The 18,746-nt window shown below is 39.1% G+C and overlaps 2 protein-coding genes and 2 pseudogenes across 2 annotated transcripts in view; 2 read left to right on the top strand and 2 right to left on the bottom strand.

Moving 5' to 3' along the window:
• The window catches only part of LOC148721253 (uncharacterized), a 34,237-nt gene extending 23,873 nt beyond the window's left edge, over positions 1-10,364 (bottom strand). The window contains exons 1-3 of the mRNA XM_088735901.1: positions 10,301-10,364; positions 2,472-2,783; positions 1,762-1,911 (exon numbers count right to left, since the gene is read on the bottom strand). Coding sequence (XP_088592027.1) covers positions 1,762-1,911; positions 2,472-2,783; positions 10,301-10,364 — 526 coding nt within the window. The remainder of the gene's footprint in view (positions 1-1,761; positions 1,912-2,471; positions 2,784-10,300) is intronic.
• LOC148721252 (QRFP-like peptide receptor) overlaps positions 1-12,268 on the top strand; it is a 65,228-nt gene extending 52,960 nt beyond the window's left edge. Inside the window, exon 6 of the mRNA XM_088736109.1 lies at positions 12,020-12,268. Within this exon, the coding sequence (XP_088592235.1) occupies positions 12,020-12,268 (249 nt within the window). The remainder of the gene's footprint in view (positions 1-12,019) is intronic.
• Positions 8,084-8,829, bottom strand: LOC148721254 (uncharacterized; annotated as a pseudogene).
• A 534-nt stretch (positions 12,269-12,802) lies between the features above and the next one.
• The window catches only part of LOC148721247 (QRFP-like peptide receptor), a 68,773-nt pseudogene continuing 62,829 nt past the window's right edge, over positions 12,803-18,746 (top strand).

Genomic DNA, 18,746 nt, shown 5'->3' with positions numbered 1-18,746 from the left:
TTTCTAAATATCACTAAACTCACAAAGACCTCCGGAAGGTTGCAAGACTTGGAGAGGCACCATTACGCAAATAAAATGTTTTGATCATCATCTTGTCGTATGCTTTATCTTTCACCACACATAGCCGTAGCTTTTCAAATTCTACTCTTTTAGGAACTCACAAAAAGCTTCAGTACATTCAAATAACTTAAAAATTTTATTCCCAATCTATGCATATTTTTTACAGCAATTATAATTTCCAGAATAAACTTAAATACTCAGAAGTGGCGGGGAGCTCGGTTCTAGCAACTTGAAATTTTAAAATTTGAGATGATTTTAAATTTAAGAAGGAATAAATTAGCCCAAAACACGCTTCTTGCTCCCCAATTTGCCTTCTCACTTTTCGTGTTATCTTCAATCTCCCGTTTAGCTCCCTTAATTTTCCCTGTAACTTATTCGAAAATATTTTATACTTTAGTTAAAAAACGGACGGTAACTGATCGTTTTGTCTATTGCCATCACCTTTTTGTTGAATGATGTATTGATATCATTGGGAGGAATGACTTTGAAATTTCCCCCCCCCCCCACCCCTGGTGGCTAAAAAGAATGTTAATTAGGAGTTCACTGCATTCAAAAACTAAATGATGACATGGCTGTTAAATGAGATTTAGTGCGAGATGAGTGTAAAACATCTCAATTGCACATTTCATTACCAGCAGTGTGAAGTGGTCAAATTGACTTTCTCACCTCCAGGATCTAAAATTTAACTCTCCTTATTGGTTATCATAGATTTCTTTGTGGGTTAGTCATGGGAATCTTTCATGGTTAAATCCAAACAATATCCTTACTTGGAAGTTATCTTCCATCTCAACAGCAGTTTGTTGATAGTGTGTTAAAATGCAGACTATATACCCTTGCAACACTGGATAGTAAGAGAGTTTGAAAACCCACATAATGGGAAAAAATCACGTTTGAAAGAAGCTCTTCGTCAGAGATTTCAATTTTTTCTTCTACTCAAGAGAGGCCATAGTTCACCTCCACATCTCCCATGCATACTTTATTCTTATTTCATCAATTGTCCCTTCAACCTTTCACATTTTTTAAGATAAACTTAGAAGCAAAATAACTTGGAAAGTGTTAAACTTGTATGCTACGCATGTAAAACATGCGTAGCATACAAGTTATCATTGATTTCCCGTCAGCAAATCAATGATAAGTCATTATCAAACCGCGTAAGCTATCACGATACTCGCAAGAATATCGTCTAAATTAATGGCGATGTACCTGAACACGAGTGTCCATCGCCAATGTATCCCTCTCTGCAAGTACAGTGATAGGAGCCCACGGTGTGTTGGTATAGTATCCATTGACGTCACAAGCATTGTTTCCACTGATGCATTCATCTTGATCTGGTTAGTTCAAGAGAAAGGAAGAAGTCATGATTTCATAAATGTTAATAAAGCAGAGAAATAGCCTTACACACTACTAAATTGACAATCACTGCCATAAAACAAGAATTAATTGTCTCCCAGCAAAATAGACCGTGTTTACCAGCAATATTGGAAAAATAATTTTTTTTTTCAAATTCTATCCAAATTTAGTTCAGTTTGAGATCGTCAAACTCCTGCGTATAATTGCCTTGAAGCTTTTTACTCAGTGAAACAGAAACATAAAGCGGAAACTGTGCAATGCATAGTTATTCACGAGTTTTTATGTATTGAAGCTACCAAGGATACTATAAAAATAAAAGACAACGCAAGCAGTGGCTTAACTATGATTTACCTTCCAAGTACATATCACAGTAAACCAGAACTGCCTTCCCAGTGCTAGATGGATCCAGCCAGTATTTGTTGCTTCCGGTGGCTTTCCCTTCGCTTGCTTTTATTTCACGGCATGAACGTGCTGGTAACTCCGGAATCGAACCCAAGGGAGCTGAATGGGTAAAAATGTTGGAAAACATAAGGTATGTTAAATTGCGTTCATCGAAAGAGGAATAAGAACTAATTGCACAAAAATATGACTTTTGAATCCCACTCACTTGTATGTCCTCCTTCGGTTGTCAAAGCTTAAAAGCTCGGTTAAGCTGTCCCCCTACCCCCATGGATAGGTAGGTACCCTCTCTCATAAGCTTTACTAGATTAGCTTCTTGTAACACTTTAAAAGGTAAATAAACCAATAATTTCTCGTTTTACACACACACACAAGTTGTCTTTGTCTCTCTCTAGAAAAATTATAGAGTTATATATTCTTTATATAATACCATAAGAGATCGGAAAAGGTGGACTGTAAGCAGCCGTCGAGCTTATGTTCAAAAATATTTTTCTATTTCAATATTAAAATATCGTTATTGGAATCCTAATTATATACACATGCATACTCTTTCTAGAAAACGTCTGTTTGACATTGTTTGCATAAGAAAATTAACGTAATCTTTGCTTGTGTTAAAGATATCCATGATTATTATTCGACAAGGTGGTTAGCTTAGTACATACCTCTTCCGTTCAAACGGCGAATATAAAACCACGCTGGGTATGAACGGAAATTCTCAGGTCTTGCGTCCTTTGTGCGGTTGTTTAATTCACAGATCTGTTCTTTTCTGTTGAAATTATAGCTCTGGCAGGTAATTTCCCTTTCACATAAGATATCACAGATATGAGGAGCTACCACCGCCATTTTATTGAAAATGAAACCTCTGAGAGCCATGCCACGAATATTAATTTCTGTCCTGCATTGATCCTCAGCGGTCACAAGGTTGATGAACATAACACAGACAAGAAAATAACAAAATCTCCACAACATTATTCCTGAAAAACGGAAATCATAGATAGGTCTGGGTATCAACTAACGAACTTTTATCTTAAGGCTGACTAAGAACAGTGCATGTAACTGGCATGTGATCTCTTCAGTGGTGCCAAATTAAAACTACTGAATGCATGAGACTTGCTGCCATCAACGTCAGGTAAATGGCCATTGGTCCCATGAGAATTTAACATTTTATTGCGAAACTTTAGAAAGGCTGTGTCAGGAAGAGCCATTTCAGTTAAGTTCCAACAAGCCTTTCGGCGTTTTTTCAAAAACAAAGGTCTACCAATAGTCGTCTTGTCCATTGTGCGGCATGGAAAAGCCGAAAATGTTCATGGACATCATTGCAGAGACAGAAAACTTGCATAGAGAGCATCGTAGACGTGCCTATTTTTTCTAAACTTTCATTTAGGCTACCCCAAAATCATAACCGTTTCTAATCTCATTACTGCGAAACAATTGTTTGCAAACTGAATGCATGAACTTCCTGAATTAGCTTCTTGCAATCCACTAACCCGCTGAAAAAATTTGAATACAGAAGCTTGTACATGAATGTATGTGAACTGACAATTAAGAAAAAGAGGCCTATTTTCTTTTTTCTTTGCAAACTTCAGTATCCGCTAAACCATGATGAAGGAGTTACTTACTCTTCTGCAAGTTAGCTGAGAGGTCATCATTTTGAAATTTCTGTGTAATTTCCCTGCCAGGCGGTAACCCTGAAAGGTTACAAACGAAGCAGACAGGCCTACCATTAAAAATTATCTTAAAAGGAAGGTTTAAATTCATTCGCATCATATTTGTACAATACGCCATGCGCATAAGATTACATTCGATGTGAAATGGGGTTGACAGGCCTACACGACTTCTCAGCGCGTGTTTAGAATAGCCTATTCAAAGTTTTGCCCTCATGAGTATGTCTTTGAGCGACCGTCCTCTTTTGTAAGATACGAGGGGCAGTCTTTTGTATATTTCGCTCAGTGGTGGTTGTATTTCTATTACATGCCAGTTTCTCATGAGAATTTGCTTTAGGTTTGGCACTGATGGTTGGTATTGTGTAACAAAAGGCAAGATTCGTTGGTTCGTCTTCTGTTTCTATTGAAGAGCTAGTTTCTTGTTTTTGAAATTCACCTCTGAGAGGATTGTGTTAATGAGGTCCTCTGGGTAGCCTCTCTTCAGTAAATGCGCCTTGAAATTTGCGATTTTCTCCTCGAATATTGTTTGAGAGGAGTTTGTTCTGAGAAGTCTAAGGGCCTCCCCTTTTATGAAGCCTTTTTTAACTCCTTGAGGGTGACAGGAACTATAATGTGTATAATGAAATGTCTCAGTTTGTTTAACAGGAGTACGCACATCAAGGACTGCGTCTTTTTCGAATCGTTCGCTTTGTAGATGTAGGTGTCCAAGAATGTTGTTTCCTTATCGGAAATCTCAGCCGTAAATTTTATTGTTGGATGATGATGGTTAGCTCAATTGGTAGGGCGCCGGAATGTTGTGCGGGAGGTCGAGGGTTCAAGCCCCGGCAGGACCAACACTCAGGATCTTAAAATAATCGAGAAGAATTTGCTGCCTTTCTATAACATCAAGAAATGGTTAGATATTCTAGTCTTCTCGGATAGGGACGAATGAGTGGAGGTCCCATCTCCTGCAAGGTTGGGGTAAGAGACATTAATTTCCCACGCACGAGGTTACTGTGTGATGGATGTCCTCCACTGGGGTGGTTTGGGTGGGTTCATTAGAGGGCCATGTGTTAGAAAACTCTTTACTGGGTTAATCATGTATCTGCCCTCTTGAAATAAAGAATATTGTATTGTAAAGAACATTGTATTGTATTGTATTGACCGAGAAATCCGAAATGTTTTCCTGAATCTTGCCTCCGAATAGTTGTTCCGAGCATTCTCCCACCATCCAGCGCTTCTCCTCAACCGACGACAGGAGCGAGACACAGGAGTGATGTTGTTTCGTTGTGATGAAATAAACAACACAACAAGAAAACAAGCATTCAAAACTCTCCTCCTCTGAGCAACTAGGTGGTTTAACGCCATTTGCATGTTAAGGCGCCTTCTTCTTCCTTCACGGATGGCATTAGCGATGAGAAATTCTTCCGAGTTGTTTCTCGCGCGGTTTTCCGAAAACTCCGCCATGTTGAATCCTCTTGGGTTCATATCAGTAACCGCTGACCGTAACGGTTTCATTTTGTTGTTGCGCCATTTTCGATGAGCCTCGTCTTTCGCGACAGGCAGCTTAAAAATTCCTATTCCCTTCGATCGTCTGCACGATCCGCAGCCAAGGACGGAGCAGTTGACCCTTGGCATCACTTCATCACTTACGAATCCTCTTAAGATAATATTTCAGTTAGATTATTTTTAGATCATCCGTAAAAAAAGAATAAACTGGAAGCACTTTGTGCAGCTTCGCGGTCACGTGACATGCCATGAACCAACACAAAGAGTTCCATCGTTTGAAGTTCGCCGGATTTCATAACCAGTTCCCTCTATTAACTCTGGTTCAACTGACGTCTGAATCATCTGTCGAACTTAATTATTTGGGTCGACCCAAATAGGTATTAGGTTCGGCACATGCAGAGTTCGACGTTTGAACCGGGCCTTAGAGGCTCATTGTAGGTTTTAGGCTGAATACTTCCTAATAAAGAGTTCATTATTCCTCTCTATTGATAGGTCACGAGTAAGTTTTAAAATGTTTCTAGAATACTTGATCTTGAGTACTTTAATGATTCCTCAATCTTCCTGTCCATAACACATATTTTATAATCATGCAGCCAACATTGAGCTGCTTATCGTTGTATTTTCAGAACTATGAACAGGTTGGAAAAAGGAAAAAGAGAAAACCTAGAAGAACTGAGGCGAATTTTAACAAATGTCTATTTGAGTTGTTCAAATATTACTCAATAATTTCAAGATGTCTACTTGAGTTGTTCAAATATTACTCAATAATTTCAAGATATCAACAAAGTTGAAATGGTAAATCACAGGCAGCCCAAGCTCACTACTGGAAAAGCGGATGTGACTCTTACCGTGTTGCGCAACGTTTTATCTTTATAAAGGTTTTTTATGGGATGTTATCGATTTGCCTTAAAAGAGAGAAAAAAAATTTCTTGTTTTGAAATAAAATGGGCTTACCTTATTGCCTTGTTGTTTTCTTTGTTGATTCCTAGCGTCTCAGGCCATTTTCAAGCGTTTTCGGCGAGTTAGCGCTATGTTGGTGTTCAACTGCTAAAAGGCCGGAAACCTATTTTAAAAGTGTCCGTCGCCCGAAGCGAATAATTCCGCCAAAAAATTACCACCAGTCTCGATTTCTCCAGAAAATCAAAGCAGAGATGTTGCAGTTCCATTTCCATTCACTCAATTCCCAATTCCTCCCACAGATCTTTCACTAGCGATGCTTTTATCTCCAGATCGACAAACAAACCAGTTAGCTCCTCTGGTCCCCTCGGGAGGTTTTGTCAAGAAACCAGTGTTGTAGCCACGGGTACACAAAAACCAATGGTGTAGCCATGGGTACCAAAATGGGACCTAGCTATGCCAATCTTTTTGTAGGTTTTGTCGAACACTAATAAAACGGCTCCAAACCTGAACTCTACGGTCGCTACATCGACGACTGCATCGGCGCCACCTCCTCTACCAGAGAGGAGCTGACTCAATTCATAACCGCAGTCAATTCTTTTCACCCGGCTCTGAAAGAGACATCAAAGTTTCAATTGAAGGCAACGGTTTATGCACTAGTGTGTATAACAAAGCTACAGACTCGCATAATTGCTTGTTGTATTCGTCTTCGCATCCATCTCACGTTAAGAACTCCATTCCTTTCTCTCAGTTTCTAAGACTTCGTCGTTTATGTAGCGATGACTCTGATTTTCACCACAAATCAGAGTCAATGTGCCAGTTATTCGATAAACGTGGTTACCCTGATTCTGTCGTTCAAGCGGGTTACCACCGCGCCCAACTTATTGATCGACATTCGGCACTACAAACGTCACAAAAGGAAGATTCCGACCGCATTCCATTCACCCTCACAACAAATCCGTTAAATCCATCATTCTTAAAAACTTTAAATTACTTCAAAACGATCCAGGGACAAGCACTATCTTTTCGCAGCCTCCGCTCATTTCATTCAAACGCGACAAAAACGTAGGTAATTTTTTGGTCACAAGTTCTTTTCAGACTAATGACCAACCAGGCACTTTTAAATGCGCTCGTGCACGATGCAAAATGCGTCCTTTCATTCACAACACTGAGAAAATATCGGGACCCAAACGATCCATTAAGATCACCGATCACTTCACGTGCACCTCCGCCAATGTAATCTACTGCATAACTTGCACTTATTGCAAAAAGATTTACATCGGCGAAACAGGCAGAAGACTAGGTGACCGATTCCGAGAACACCTTCGCGACGTGGAGAGGAATGACAAGGACACATCGAAACCAGTCGCTAGACATTTTAACTTGCCTAATCATTCCAAGCAACATATGGCAATCTGCGGTCTTTCCCAGTTACACTTAGGTAGCACGGAAACCCGTAAACTCTTGAACAAAAGCTAATCTTTCAAACCGGCAGTCTAAATCCGACAGGTATCAACGAACGCTTTTCATTCCACTTATTTATTCGTGTTTTTCTCGTTGCCATGTTCCCACCAATCACGTAGCTCCATTTTCTGCCTTTAAAAGCACACACAAACCACAATTCCTCTATTCGCTCGGACGAAGGGCTAACGCTCGAAACGTCAGCTTTTATAATCGTGAGGGTGGCCAATTTACCATTTCAACTTTGTTGATTTATTGAAATTATTCCGTTACCCCCACCGACGCAGCCCCAAACAGTTTCTTGAGAAACTATCAGCCTTTATTCATAAATATTACTCAGTTTTAATAGACCGGTCCAGCTTGACTGTTAAAGTGGGGCGTAACGATTATTGTTCCACAGAAATATGTTTGTATTTTTTATCAGGGAAACAGTACATTGTACTTCATTGACAATCATGGCCACACAACACAACAGAATTTTAATATTTTCTTTCAATTAAATGGACAATGCCTGCAATATTGAAGCAAGAATGTTTTTCAAACTTTCATCAAAATTCAGTTTAGTTTCAGCTTGTCCGTTGGTGCGACTTTTTGCCCTTTTTGGCTTTTTTATGAAAAGCGGGAACCACAGAACAAAGTTCCCGCTGAATTCTCAACTAGTGCATGATGAAAATTTTCAATTCATGCTGCACCGAAGAAGATTGATCTAAAGAATCGACGAATTTAACAAAGAAGGAAACCAGAAGTGACTTAAAACAATGTGATTAACCTTCCAAATACATATCACAATAAACCAGAACTGCTTTCCCAGTGCCAGATGGATCCAGCCAGTAGTTGCTACTTGCAATGTCTTTCCTTTCGCTTGCTTTTATCTCATGGCATGAACGAGCTGGTAACTCCGAAATCGAACCCAAGGGAGCTGGTATAGGATAAATAGTTGAAAACAAAGTATTCGTAGGTGTGTTCGAATTCCTTTCACTTGAATGTCCTTCTTTGGCTGAGAATGGTTAAACTCTCTGTCAGACATCAACCTGACCTTGAGAGGCGGGGTCCTCTCACTCATAAGCCCACTGTTTAAGGCTTTTAGTTATTTTTTTTTACGGAAAGCGCGGAAGATCAGAAAATGTTGGCTGTTTGTAAAGTGGGAAGTATGACTAAAATATGTCTAACTATCATTTAAAATGCTTTGTCAAGTACTTACCTCTTCCGTTCAAACGCCGAATATAAAACCACGCTGGATCTACGGAGCGGAAATTCTCAGCTCTTGCGTCCTTTATGCGGTTGTTTAATTCACAGATCTGTTCTTTTCTTTTGAAATATAGCTCTGGCAGGTAACTTCCCTTTCACATAAAATATCACAGATATCAGGAGCTACTACTGTCATTCTCTTGGAAACAAAACCTTTGAGAGCCATGCCACGAATGTTTACTTCTGTCCTGCATTGATCCTCAGAGGTTGCAAGGTTGGTGAACGAAACACAGACAAGAACATAAGTAAATCTCCAAAGCATTTTTCCTGAAAAACAAAATTCGTAAGGAGGTCCGCGTTTTACGTGTACGACATCAAAGGGCGAACTTTTTCTATTCTTAAGGCTGACAGTAAACCTTTCTTCTGTGGCTGTCTCTTCTTAATAGACAGACGGTCGAACAGATCTTATACTTCATTCAGCCTTCAAGAGATTTGCTTTGTCTGATTTTGAAATTTTTTTGAACCAACACATCACGGCCTGGATTTTTATTCTAACGTTCCGTTTGTTTAATCACAGGTTATGTAAACCGTAGATCGCTGTTTTTTTTTTATACTTAGAAGAAAAAGGCATTTCTGACCTATTGATCTCATGGTATGCACAATCTCTAGAAATTCGTTCACTAAAAAAGCTATCGTCTTTTTCGAATCACATGTCAATAGTCATCATCATAGTTACTGTGGTCAAAATGTTTGGACTCACTGGGCTGAGCCTCGTGGGTCCACAACATTTTCACCAATGAGATGACGAAATTGTTTTCGATAAGAGTACACGCTGATTTGTTAAACTTTTATCGGGATAGCGCAAATAATTTGCATGCTATTTCAGTTTGAAAAAAGCGCTAATTTTCCTTCTGTGATACAGTTTATGGTCACCGACGGCTTGTAGCTTGCGTCTTCATCGGCCGGATTTGTCAACTGGTTTGGCGGCTCAGATTTCAACACCTGTCAAGTACTGCCTTCTCTCAAAATCGTTAAAAGGGAGAATTTTCGAGCAGGATATAACCTACTTACTCACAGAACAATCTGTTTTTCTCATTAATAAGAGCCACTTTGCTTACCTTACATACCAAGTACTGACAGCTGCCTATTGACTATTCTTTATCAGGATGACAGCAGAAACAACAGAGTTCCGTTTCCTAATTCAATTCGTTATCATATTATTTTCAAATCCCTTGTTATTTTACTTTTAATGGAAAAGTGAAAGTTTAGTATTTTCCAGCTACAGGCTGTATTGTCCAAAATTATCAGCCAGTGTCTTATTTCTAAAATTTCCAAACTAGTTACATTTTGCTTCAGAAGAGGCTATTTTGAGGATCGTCCCCGTTGGGCATTATTGAGCCATCGAGCGGGATCCAAAAGTCGAAAATGGGGTTTTTGGATACCGTTGTAGAAACAGAAAATGTTTTTCCTCTTTTGGTTGCTAAAAGCCATATTACCCTTACATTATATCCTTTGTAGTCTTCTCATTTCCATAACATGTGTCGTAAAATAACTTCAAAATATGTGAACATCTAACAAAATCTGTACGAGCTTATCTTATTGCAGTCCAAGGGGAAAACATTTTTAGATTAAATAATTCATATATCCAATACTAGTAGAATAAGTTCGCTTGAATATTTCAAGGCTTAGCTGTGTAAATAAAGATAGAAAAAAAAGGAAAATAATGCTTTCGCAAACTTTGGAATAGTAATTAGACGTGAGCAAGGAAACAGCTCTTAGAAGGAGAATCTCACCTTGTCCTTCTGGTATTAGGGAAGCTAAAACGGCGAAAACGAAGCAGTAGAATACATGTACCATGTTCTCCCGTTATAATTCGAACCACCACAGTAAGGTTTTCTAATTTGAGTAGCACCTCAGATAATTATAAATTGGGACAGCTGAAGTTTAATCTACGTTCAAGTACGCGACCCTATTTATTTAATTATGATGTAAGGCTTTCAGTGGTTGTCAGAATTGATCATAAATTAGTTCCACTGGGATGTAGTTGGTTGGTGAAACTCGATTATTCATAATGTGTATTAATGGCCTTTTATTTCAATTTGTAGAGGAAGATGTCCTCTTTGTGTTTTCCTAGTTTGGCTTAAGTAATCCAAATAACCCTCTAAGCGATACATGACAGGAATCAGTAAACGAGCCGCCACATCACATTTCTGGTTTTTAAGTTGGCGCACTTTACAGATATCAGTAATGATGACCACGCACGAGATTACTGCGTGATGGATGTCCTCCCCTGGGGTGGGATGGGTGGGAATTATTGGGTGGACTACTCGCATGGATCGCATATGTTCCGTTCTAGTCCTACCCTACTGCGATAATGCAGTGGAAAATGGTTAGAAAAACTCCCCATATGGGAAAAGAATGCATTATGTACAAAAATTACATTTACGTCAACAACTGTAAATTAAACCTTTTAAGGTTAAACTACAAAGAAGCGGTTTATTTCATCTACACTTCTTAACAGACACTAATGTAGTGAACCATTAGGTTTATTTTGCATGTTTCGGCCGAGCACCAGCGTACAATAATGAAGGAACACATACTCAAAAACATTGCATTTTCAGTAATCGTTATCAAAGCACACGACAAAAAGACATACCGAGAGCTTAGCAACCACTAACAAACATCGTGGTTAGAACGGTGGCCAGAAAAAACTGCTGTAAAATACCCCGTAGGGAAAAAGAGACAGGAAATCTGGGTAGGAACTAGGCACAAGCTCAGGTAACCTTCCTACTAGGCTATATGCATACTTACAAAAAATAAATAAATAAATAAACTTAGCAATAGCTGAGAAGGTGTAGGTCTAGAATGATTGCCCACGTGTAATCACAAGTTTTAATACTCGTATCACTATACCCATAATATATCTATACTCAAGGACCCAGGCCCTTGCCCTGTTCCTCTCGTGCCGCAGAAATATTTAATTTCCGGCTTATTCGTTGGCACTCAAACGCCAGAAATTCCATTTTTTTCGAGGAAAGGCATCCTGGTTGATTTGATAAAACAAAGCAAATAGAAACAGAAAGTAGCCCCTTGTCATACAGTCAGGTTCCTTTACTGTAAGTTGATGAAAATCCACGGAAAGAAATTATGTCCCAAGTTCCTTAGGTTGCTTTAATGAAACTTTTGCAAATCTTTTTTAGACTGCCTTCGGGTCTTTTATTAATTTCAGGCAAAATTCTTATTGGCACATCCTCTCCTACTGCATGGGAATGGTATGAAAAGTTAATCGAGGGACAAACTGCCTGTTATAGGGACAGCCGTGAACGGAAAAGTTGAAAAAAAGTCTTGATCGTCACAATCATATTGGCCATAGCTTTTGAGCTGACACTACTTTCTCTTTCTTTCTACGAAAACGCGCCACTTTGATGATCATGACAGTCAGTGTCATATTTGCAATTTGTTGGGGAGCAGAGTCAGTTGAATACGTGTTAAGATTCCTAGCGACTCCCAACATCACGTTTGTTCATATCACTATCGTTGACATGATGGTGTTGCTTAATTCAGCTGTCAACCCCTTCGTGTATGCTCTCCTGAACCATCAGTTTAGACAAAAGAGCAGGGGAGTGATGTGCTGCACGAGTTCTGTGATAAAACCCAGGCCTCGGGCTGAAACTGGAACAGAGGAAAGTGTTGCCAATGAGACTAAGCTTTCGGTTTTTAAACAGCAGACGACACATGAGAGTCTGGATGGGGTTAACTGACAACTGACAAATGGCTAAAATTTTAACTGACAACTGACAAATCGCTGAAAATCTAACTGACGACTGACATTTGTGTTGGGCTTTTACTGATAGCTTACAAAAGACCGGATCGCCCTAAATATCCTAAAAACTGGAACTACATATCACTAGGAGTACGCCAGATCCCTGGTCTAACAGAATTGTCCAGCAAATATGGCCTAGGAGATTTTGATGTTGAACTTTACCACATGGCTCGAATTTCCTCAAGCTTAGAAGTTGAACTACTTCTAAAGAACAACTGAGGTCTTAAGCTTGTTAAGAAATCAAAATACTTTGAATTTGAAGACAGGCTAGGATAGCGTTCATTGACTCAGGAGACTCTGAACGCAAGTTCGTGGCATCTGTTCTGTAGAGAAGACTTTACTCGTATCGAATGTTGCTACAGGTTGCTTTAAACTAGCATCGGGACTCACTGGTACTGTGTCGTTCTTACAGTCCTTGGAAGTCTCTAGAGCAGGTTTTGGTCTCAGAACCCAAAGCATAGAGAAAGCACACATGTCTCTTCAAGATACCTCAGACAAAGTATCGTATGCAAATGACAACATCGCAAAGACCGTTTCTGAGGTGAAACAACGGTATAGTATAAAGGAAACCACAGCAACCAATGACCCTAAATAAACTTTGTCTAATAAAATTCGAGGCTCACTAAAACTTCCCGAAGGAATACGCCGCCTGCACAACAGCATAGTTTCAATTAGCAACGATAATCTCGAAGACATTGAATTGTGCACGTTGCTCACAACAGCTGTGGAGAATCCACAGGCAATTTCCTATTTTAAGCATAAGACTTTCACCGCATTATTCTCAAGACTTTGGGATAATTACCAAGGAGTCGCTGAAGAGAGTAACAAAATGAGCAGCCAAAAAAATCCCACTATCCTGTCCATCAGACGACGGAGTTTGCAAATGTCAATTTTATGCGACCTCTGCCTTCAGAAGAAATCAACCCCGAGACTGAAAGGGTTATGAAAGAATTTGCGGAGAAGTAACGTCCCTCGCCAGAGGCAAAGGACAGTTCGGGTGGAAACTACGAAGGACAAGGAAGGGGCTTTACCACCGGCCGTCTACACGAAGCAACAAGATTCCACCAAAGTGGACTTGTTAGCCGAGTGAGGGAACGATTTTCAGCCAGTAGGGCTCAGCAGCGACAAAGGAGCCGACTGTATCGTTGAAGTAGAAGTTGCTGAGGTGCAAACATATGCAGACGAATATGACACGGACTCAGAAGACGACCAATTCGCGCCCATTTTCGCTTGGATTTCTAAAATAAGCCTACAGTAGATATCTCTAATAACCTAATTGGAAAGTAGACAAAGGAAGATTCCTTTCCGCCAGATTATTTCATCGGAGTCAATCGCAATCGACGCATTATAAACCAAAACATAAAAACATAATATTGTGCTTGAGGACTCTTCAAAAGTTTGTTTTCCTTCTGAAGATCTCCTTTCTAACATTTTGACCGGCTAAGACGGTTGAAAAGAAATGTTTCAATTTTGCACACGGGCGTACAGAAGTTTGTGTGCAGAAGGGTGATAATTTAACCTAAACACCCTTCAAACAAAGACTGAAAGTCACTTGGGATATCTTGGAATTACTTTATTCCAGAATTGAGAAAAAGGAGCTCTTACTTTATCAATTTTCGACTTAATTTTTGAATTTATGCTATGTGCAGTTTTTGGCCAACATATAGGGTCGGAAAGTAATAATAAACTCGCCAAGTTAATTATTAACAGTCATTTAACTGACAACTGACAAATGGCCGAAATTTTAACTGACAACTGACATTTGTACCCCCCCAATCCAGACCCTCACACGTGACTCAGGAGCCATTACGTTGGTTAATCTTTTGCTTCAGAGAAAGATCGCTAAGCGAGGAATCTTGTTGTTGTTTACAGCATCTATGGATCATCGTCAGGTTAAATTGAAAATCTTGTGAGCCCAGTCAAGTGTTTAATCCCTTTTATCATCTGAAAGAAAGCTATCGTTTCATTTAATGAGCAAGATTTGAGCAGTCCTAGAGCATCAATATTATCTGTAAAGTGCATTAGAACCTGTAAGTACTGAAATGTTGCAATTTTACAGTCGAAAAAAACATAAATCAAAATGCATGGCTAGAAAAAAAATATCACTTAACGAAAAAATCTAGTAGTTGGCAAATCACTTAAGCAAAGATAAATATAAGCTAATTATTTGTTATCCTTGTATTCGGAATTCAATAAATTTGTGTTAACGGACGTAGCCCCAACTGCATGCAGCAGCTTTTGGAATAACATAATCGTTGCATTCGCAGGCATTACATCAAGCAGCGACTTTTCTAGCGAAAAGTTCTCTTGCTAAAATATTTTTACAAGTACAGTATAGACTGAACTTGTAAACAATGTGATATAAGATAAGTTGTTGACAGTCAAATTTACTGTATTTTGCGCATTTCTAAAGGCTGTGCGATTTATTGAAGGACAACATCAGAAGTCTTCCTGTAGACTAATGGCAAATGCGGCTTTTAAAGTCGAAGGTCATCTAAAAGTGAATCACAGAATAAGAAACGAGAGCACGTGATCAGGGCTGAGTTAATGAGTAACTATAGCAGATGCTTGTATTATTCTGCGATTGGACTGTATCCAATACCTCTATACGCAACGTGTGAATTTCTCTACAAAATCGTATGTGTAACGAGACTAGGACCCTCGCTTGTCTACCGTCTTCCATTGTAGAGATAACTCCATATTGTCATGATGAAGAGAATGATTAAATAGCATCTTAGGGCTACCAGTCTCGCGTTTAGTTCTAAACACCCACTAGTTGAAAATTGAATGAACTTGAACTTAAATAAGTTCGTGTGAAGGTGTAGTCTGATCGTCCGGGTGAGTGTAGTCCTGAGAAGGACTGTTGTCGGTGGCAGTGACTGACGTTTCGACAACCTGTGCGGAAGTCATCATCAGAGTCAAGTGAGTGATTGTTGTCATTCTACTGACAACAATCACTCACTTGACTCTGATGATGACTTCCGCACAGGTTGTCGAAACGTCAGTCACTGCCACCGACAACAGTCCTTCTCAGGACTACACTCACCCGGACGATCAGACTACACCTTCACATGTTACCCCCGGGTTCAAACCATTTACTGCATTAAATAAGTTCGTTTACTCGTAATTTAGAATCAGTCTTTTAAACATAAAGTTGTTTCGAAAAAATGATGATTATCTTACTTAATATCTTCTTAATAACCATTTTGACCTTTTTGAGTTCGCTCTTTGATTCCAAAGGATTCCGATAAATTATTTACTGGTGAACCTGGCTATTTCTGATATCCTGTTTGCAATACTCATCACACCAAAGATTGTCCTTAGCTTCAATATAACTCACCCGGTTGGAAATGCAGGCTCAGTTCTTTGCAAGTTGGTGACAGGTGGGAATCTGGACTGGCCTCCTGGAATTACCTCAGTTGTTACTTTGGTAGCGATTGCTGTTGCGTGATATTATACTATGCTTTATCTACTGGATCCAAATAAAAAACTGACCCTCCGTTATGCCTGAGGTGAGTCAAAGCATTACCCGTCGACCTACCAAGTGAACGGGCTGACTGCCCTCTCTCGCAGGCTATTCAGGATAAATTATGAGTGATTATGTTCTACCAGCAGGTTTGTCTGTTGTAATGTGCAATTTATATTATACCTGATGAGCTTACAGTTGTTACTAAAAGTGAATCGAAATCAAGAGATATTTTTTTATTTAAAATCTTTTACATTCGTGAACTCAAATGGGGTTACATCTGGACTACGTACCTTAGTACACTGGGACTCACGGTCATTCCTTACACATTTATGTTCATATATACATTGGACTGGATGAAACATTTCGCAGATACTAACGAGGGATACTTCATTTCTTCATTTGAAAGAAAACAGATTGATTCAAGGAGTAGAAGAGGTCGGAATTTGATTCTATGAGTATTCATGACCGCTGTGGAGATGTAAATTAAATAAATCAATGAATAAAAACGACAGGGATGAGAGTATTCCCTTTGAAATTAAGGATTGAAATACTTCCAATCCTCCTTTTAGGTGATCATCCTTAGTTCCTGGGTGTTCTCAGTAATTTTCAACCTACCAAAATATTTTGCCGGTACCTTTGATGACAAGAAAAAACACTGTGTGCAAACCTGGGCTAAAGAGTAGATGATCACAGCTTATTGCTTATCCTGGTTGGTCCTGGTCGTGGTTGCTGTTGGCATAATGATTTTGTTATACTCTAAAGTAGTGTACACACTATGGTACAAAGCTGATGATGGCAACCGTCTAAACTATCAACAACGAGTGAGTTCCTAATTACCGCAAGTTATATTTGGAATAGTCAAACCAATAAGCTTAACTTAGGCCTTTTTTATCATCATAAGATGGTTCTCAAGGAAAACAGAATTAGCTGAGTTTTCATAATTCGGCACAAACTCTCGAAGAACCGGAATGACAAGCCTATTGATACAATTATCGTCCTTGCAATTAACAGAAAAAAAAAACCTAATTGGCTGATCAGGATTAAGGCGGCTATTGACAGTTGTACAGGAAAGCTTCTCAGCTGAAATTTTTCTCAGACTATTCGCAGAGTGTGTTGAAGGTGAGGAAACGCATCACGTTGATGGTCATAACAGTCAGTGTCATATTTGCAGTTTGTTGGGGAGCAGAGTCAGTAGAATACGTCTTACGATTTCTCACGAGTCTGAAAATCAGCTTCGTCCACATAGCCACCGTTGACATGATGGTGTTGGTTCAATTCAGCTGTGAACCCCTTTGTTTATTCCCTCCTAAACCATCAGTTCAGAAAGAGGATCAAGACAGTGATGCGTTGCACGAGTCCTGTGGTGGCAGTCAAGCCTCGGAGCGGGACTGGCACTGATGAGGAAGGTTTTGCTGACGAAAATAACGGATTTTAAAAAGTACAGCGCAGACCAAAAAAAAGAAGTATAACATACAGAAACTTCTTAAATGAGTTCAATTCAAACAGGTGAAACTTTCTGAGTTATCTTTTAAAATATGGGTAAAAATGGTTCGGTAATGTGGTAAAGTTTAAATTCTAGGAATGGTCATAAGTGGGTTATTATCGGTAAATAGAAAATATATCAGCTGTATTTGCCAGCAGCAAAGGGGAAAGATTGTACAAAACTCCATAAAAACTTAACACGTGTCAAATTCGATAACACTTTATGGGACAGAGCCTCTTTTTGGTTAATCATATCTTGAACTGTTCCCTTTTGTAATTGAAGGGGTTGTAATTGTAATTGTAACTGATCATTCTCCGGTGGTACCAAAAACTTATGAATAATCAGGTCAAGGCGAAGATAAAACGGATGTTGATCTGTGATAATCCCACAATGCCACGGATTCATGCCACTGAAAACCCCAGATGATTCAACTTAGCAACCAACCAACAACATCGACACCCATATTATCAATCTATTAGAATGTTTCTTTGAATGAAAATGGCGTCATGCCAAAAAGGATAAAAGTCAGAGCTCCACTGATCCATATTTAGCACAGCATTCGATCTGGCAATTCTTGGTTTTGTAGGCTACTTTCCCTCTTGTTCCCTCGAATCCCAGTTTAATTTCAAAGCAGCACGAGATAATGTAATTTAGGTGTAGATTAATAAAGAAGACTAAGACTACCATGTCCTAAAAACATATTATACGCCATAGTGATTCGTTAAATTTCTTAACTCTGATGCCGGAGGAATATCTCTTATCAAAGGGTCATCTCCGAGGGAAAGATCTTTAACTTTTTGAATGCTGGACGGCTGATTATATTCAACACCATTTTGTCAACACGACAAGGGAGTGATTTGAGAACGTGTACTACACGTGTACCACCCGGTTTACAATCCGCTGACCTACTTTCATGGCCATTCAATGACCAACTGAGTCATACACGAGTCTTAGGCGTGGCCATAATAATACTTTTAACCAAACAGTACAATGTTGAGAAGGTTGAGAGGGTAGGTTAGGAGAAGGGATTGAGGGATGAAAAAATCAACAAAGATAAACTGTGATGGTGAGATCGACAAATAAATGTCAAGATTCTCACATTTCCGGTGATATATATTTCCATGTTCTTCCCAAATAAACTTTGCTCTCGATTAATGTGGTTTCACAAAGAAAGACAAACTGACAACAAAAAGCCAATACTGACAACCAGAAATAAATTTATTGACATTCCTAAAATGAAAGTGGAATTCAGGAGAACTGATTGTATTTTTCTCTAACTCATACAAACAACTTTTTTTTTAACCATTAATGCATTCGCTGGCAAAGAAAGGTTTTAAGAATTTCTACTTGTTACTATGCACAAATGTTCTCAACTACATGAAAATTACAGTGTTCTCCACTGATTACAAAGAATGAAAATTTAAGAAATAAATAAAGTTTTGCGTAAACTTGAACGCGCCATCA

This window comes from Stylophora pistillata, chromosome 10 (genome assembly GCF_964205215.1).
Source record: "Stylophora pistillata chromosome 10, jaStyPist1.2, whole genome shotgun sequence".
NCBI lineage: Eukaryota > Metazoa > Cnidaria > Anthozoa > Scleractinia > Pocilloporidae > Stylophora > Stylophora pistillata.
This window is presented reverse-complemented; position numbering and strand designations above follow the sequence as displayed.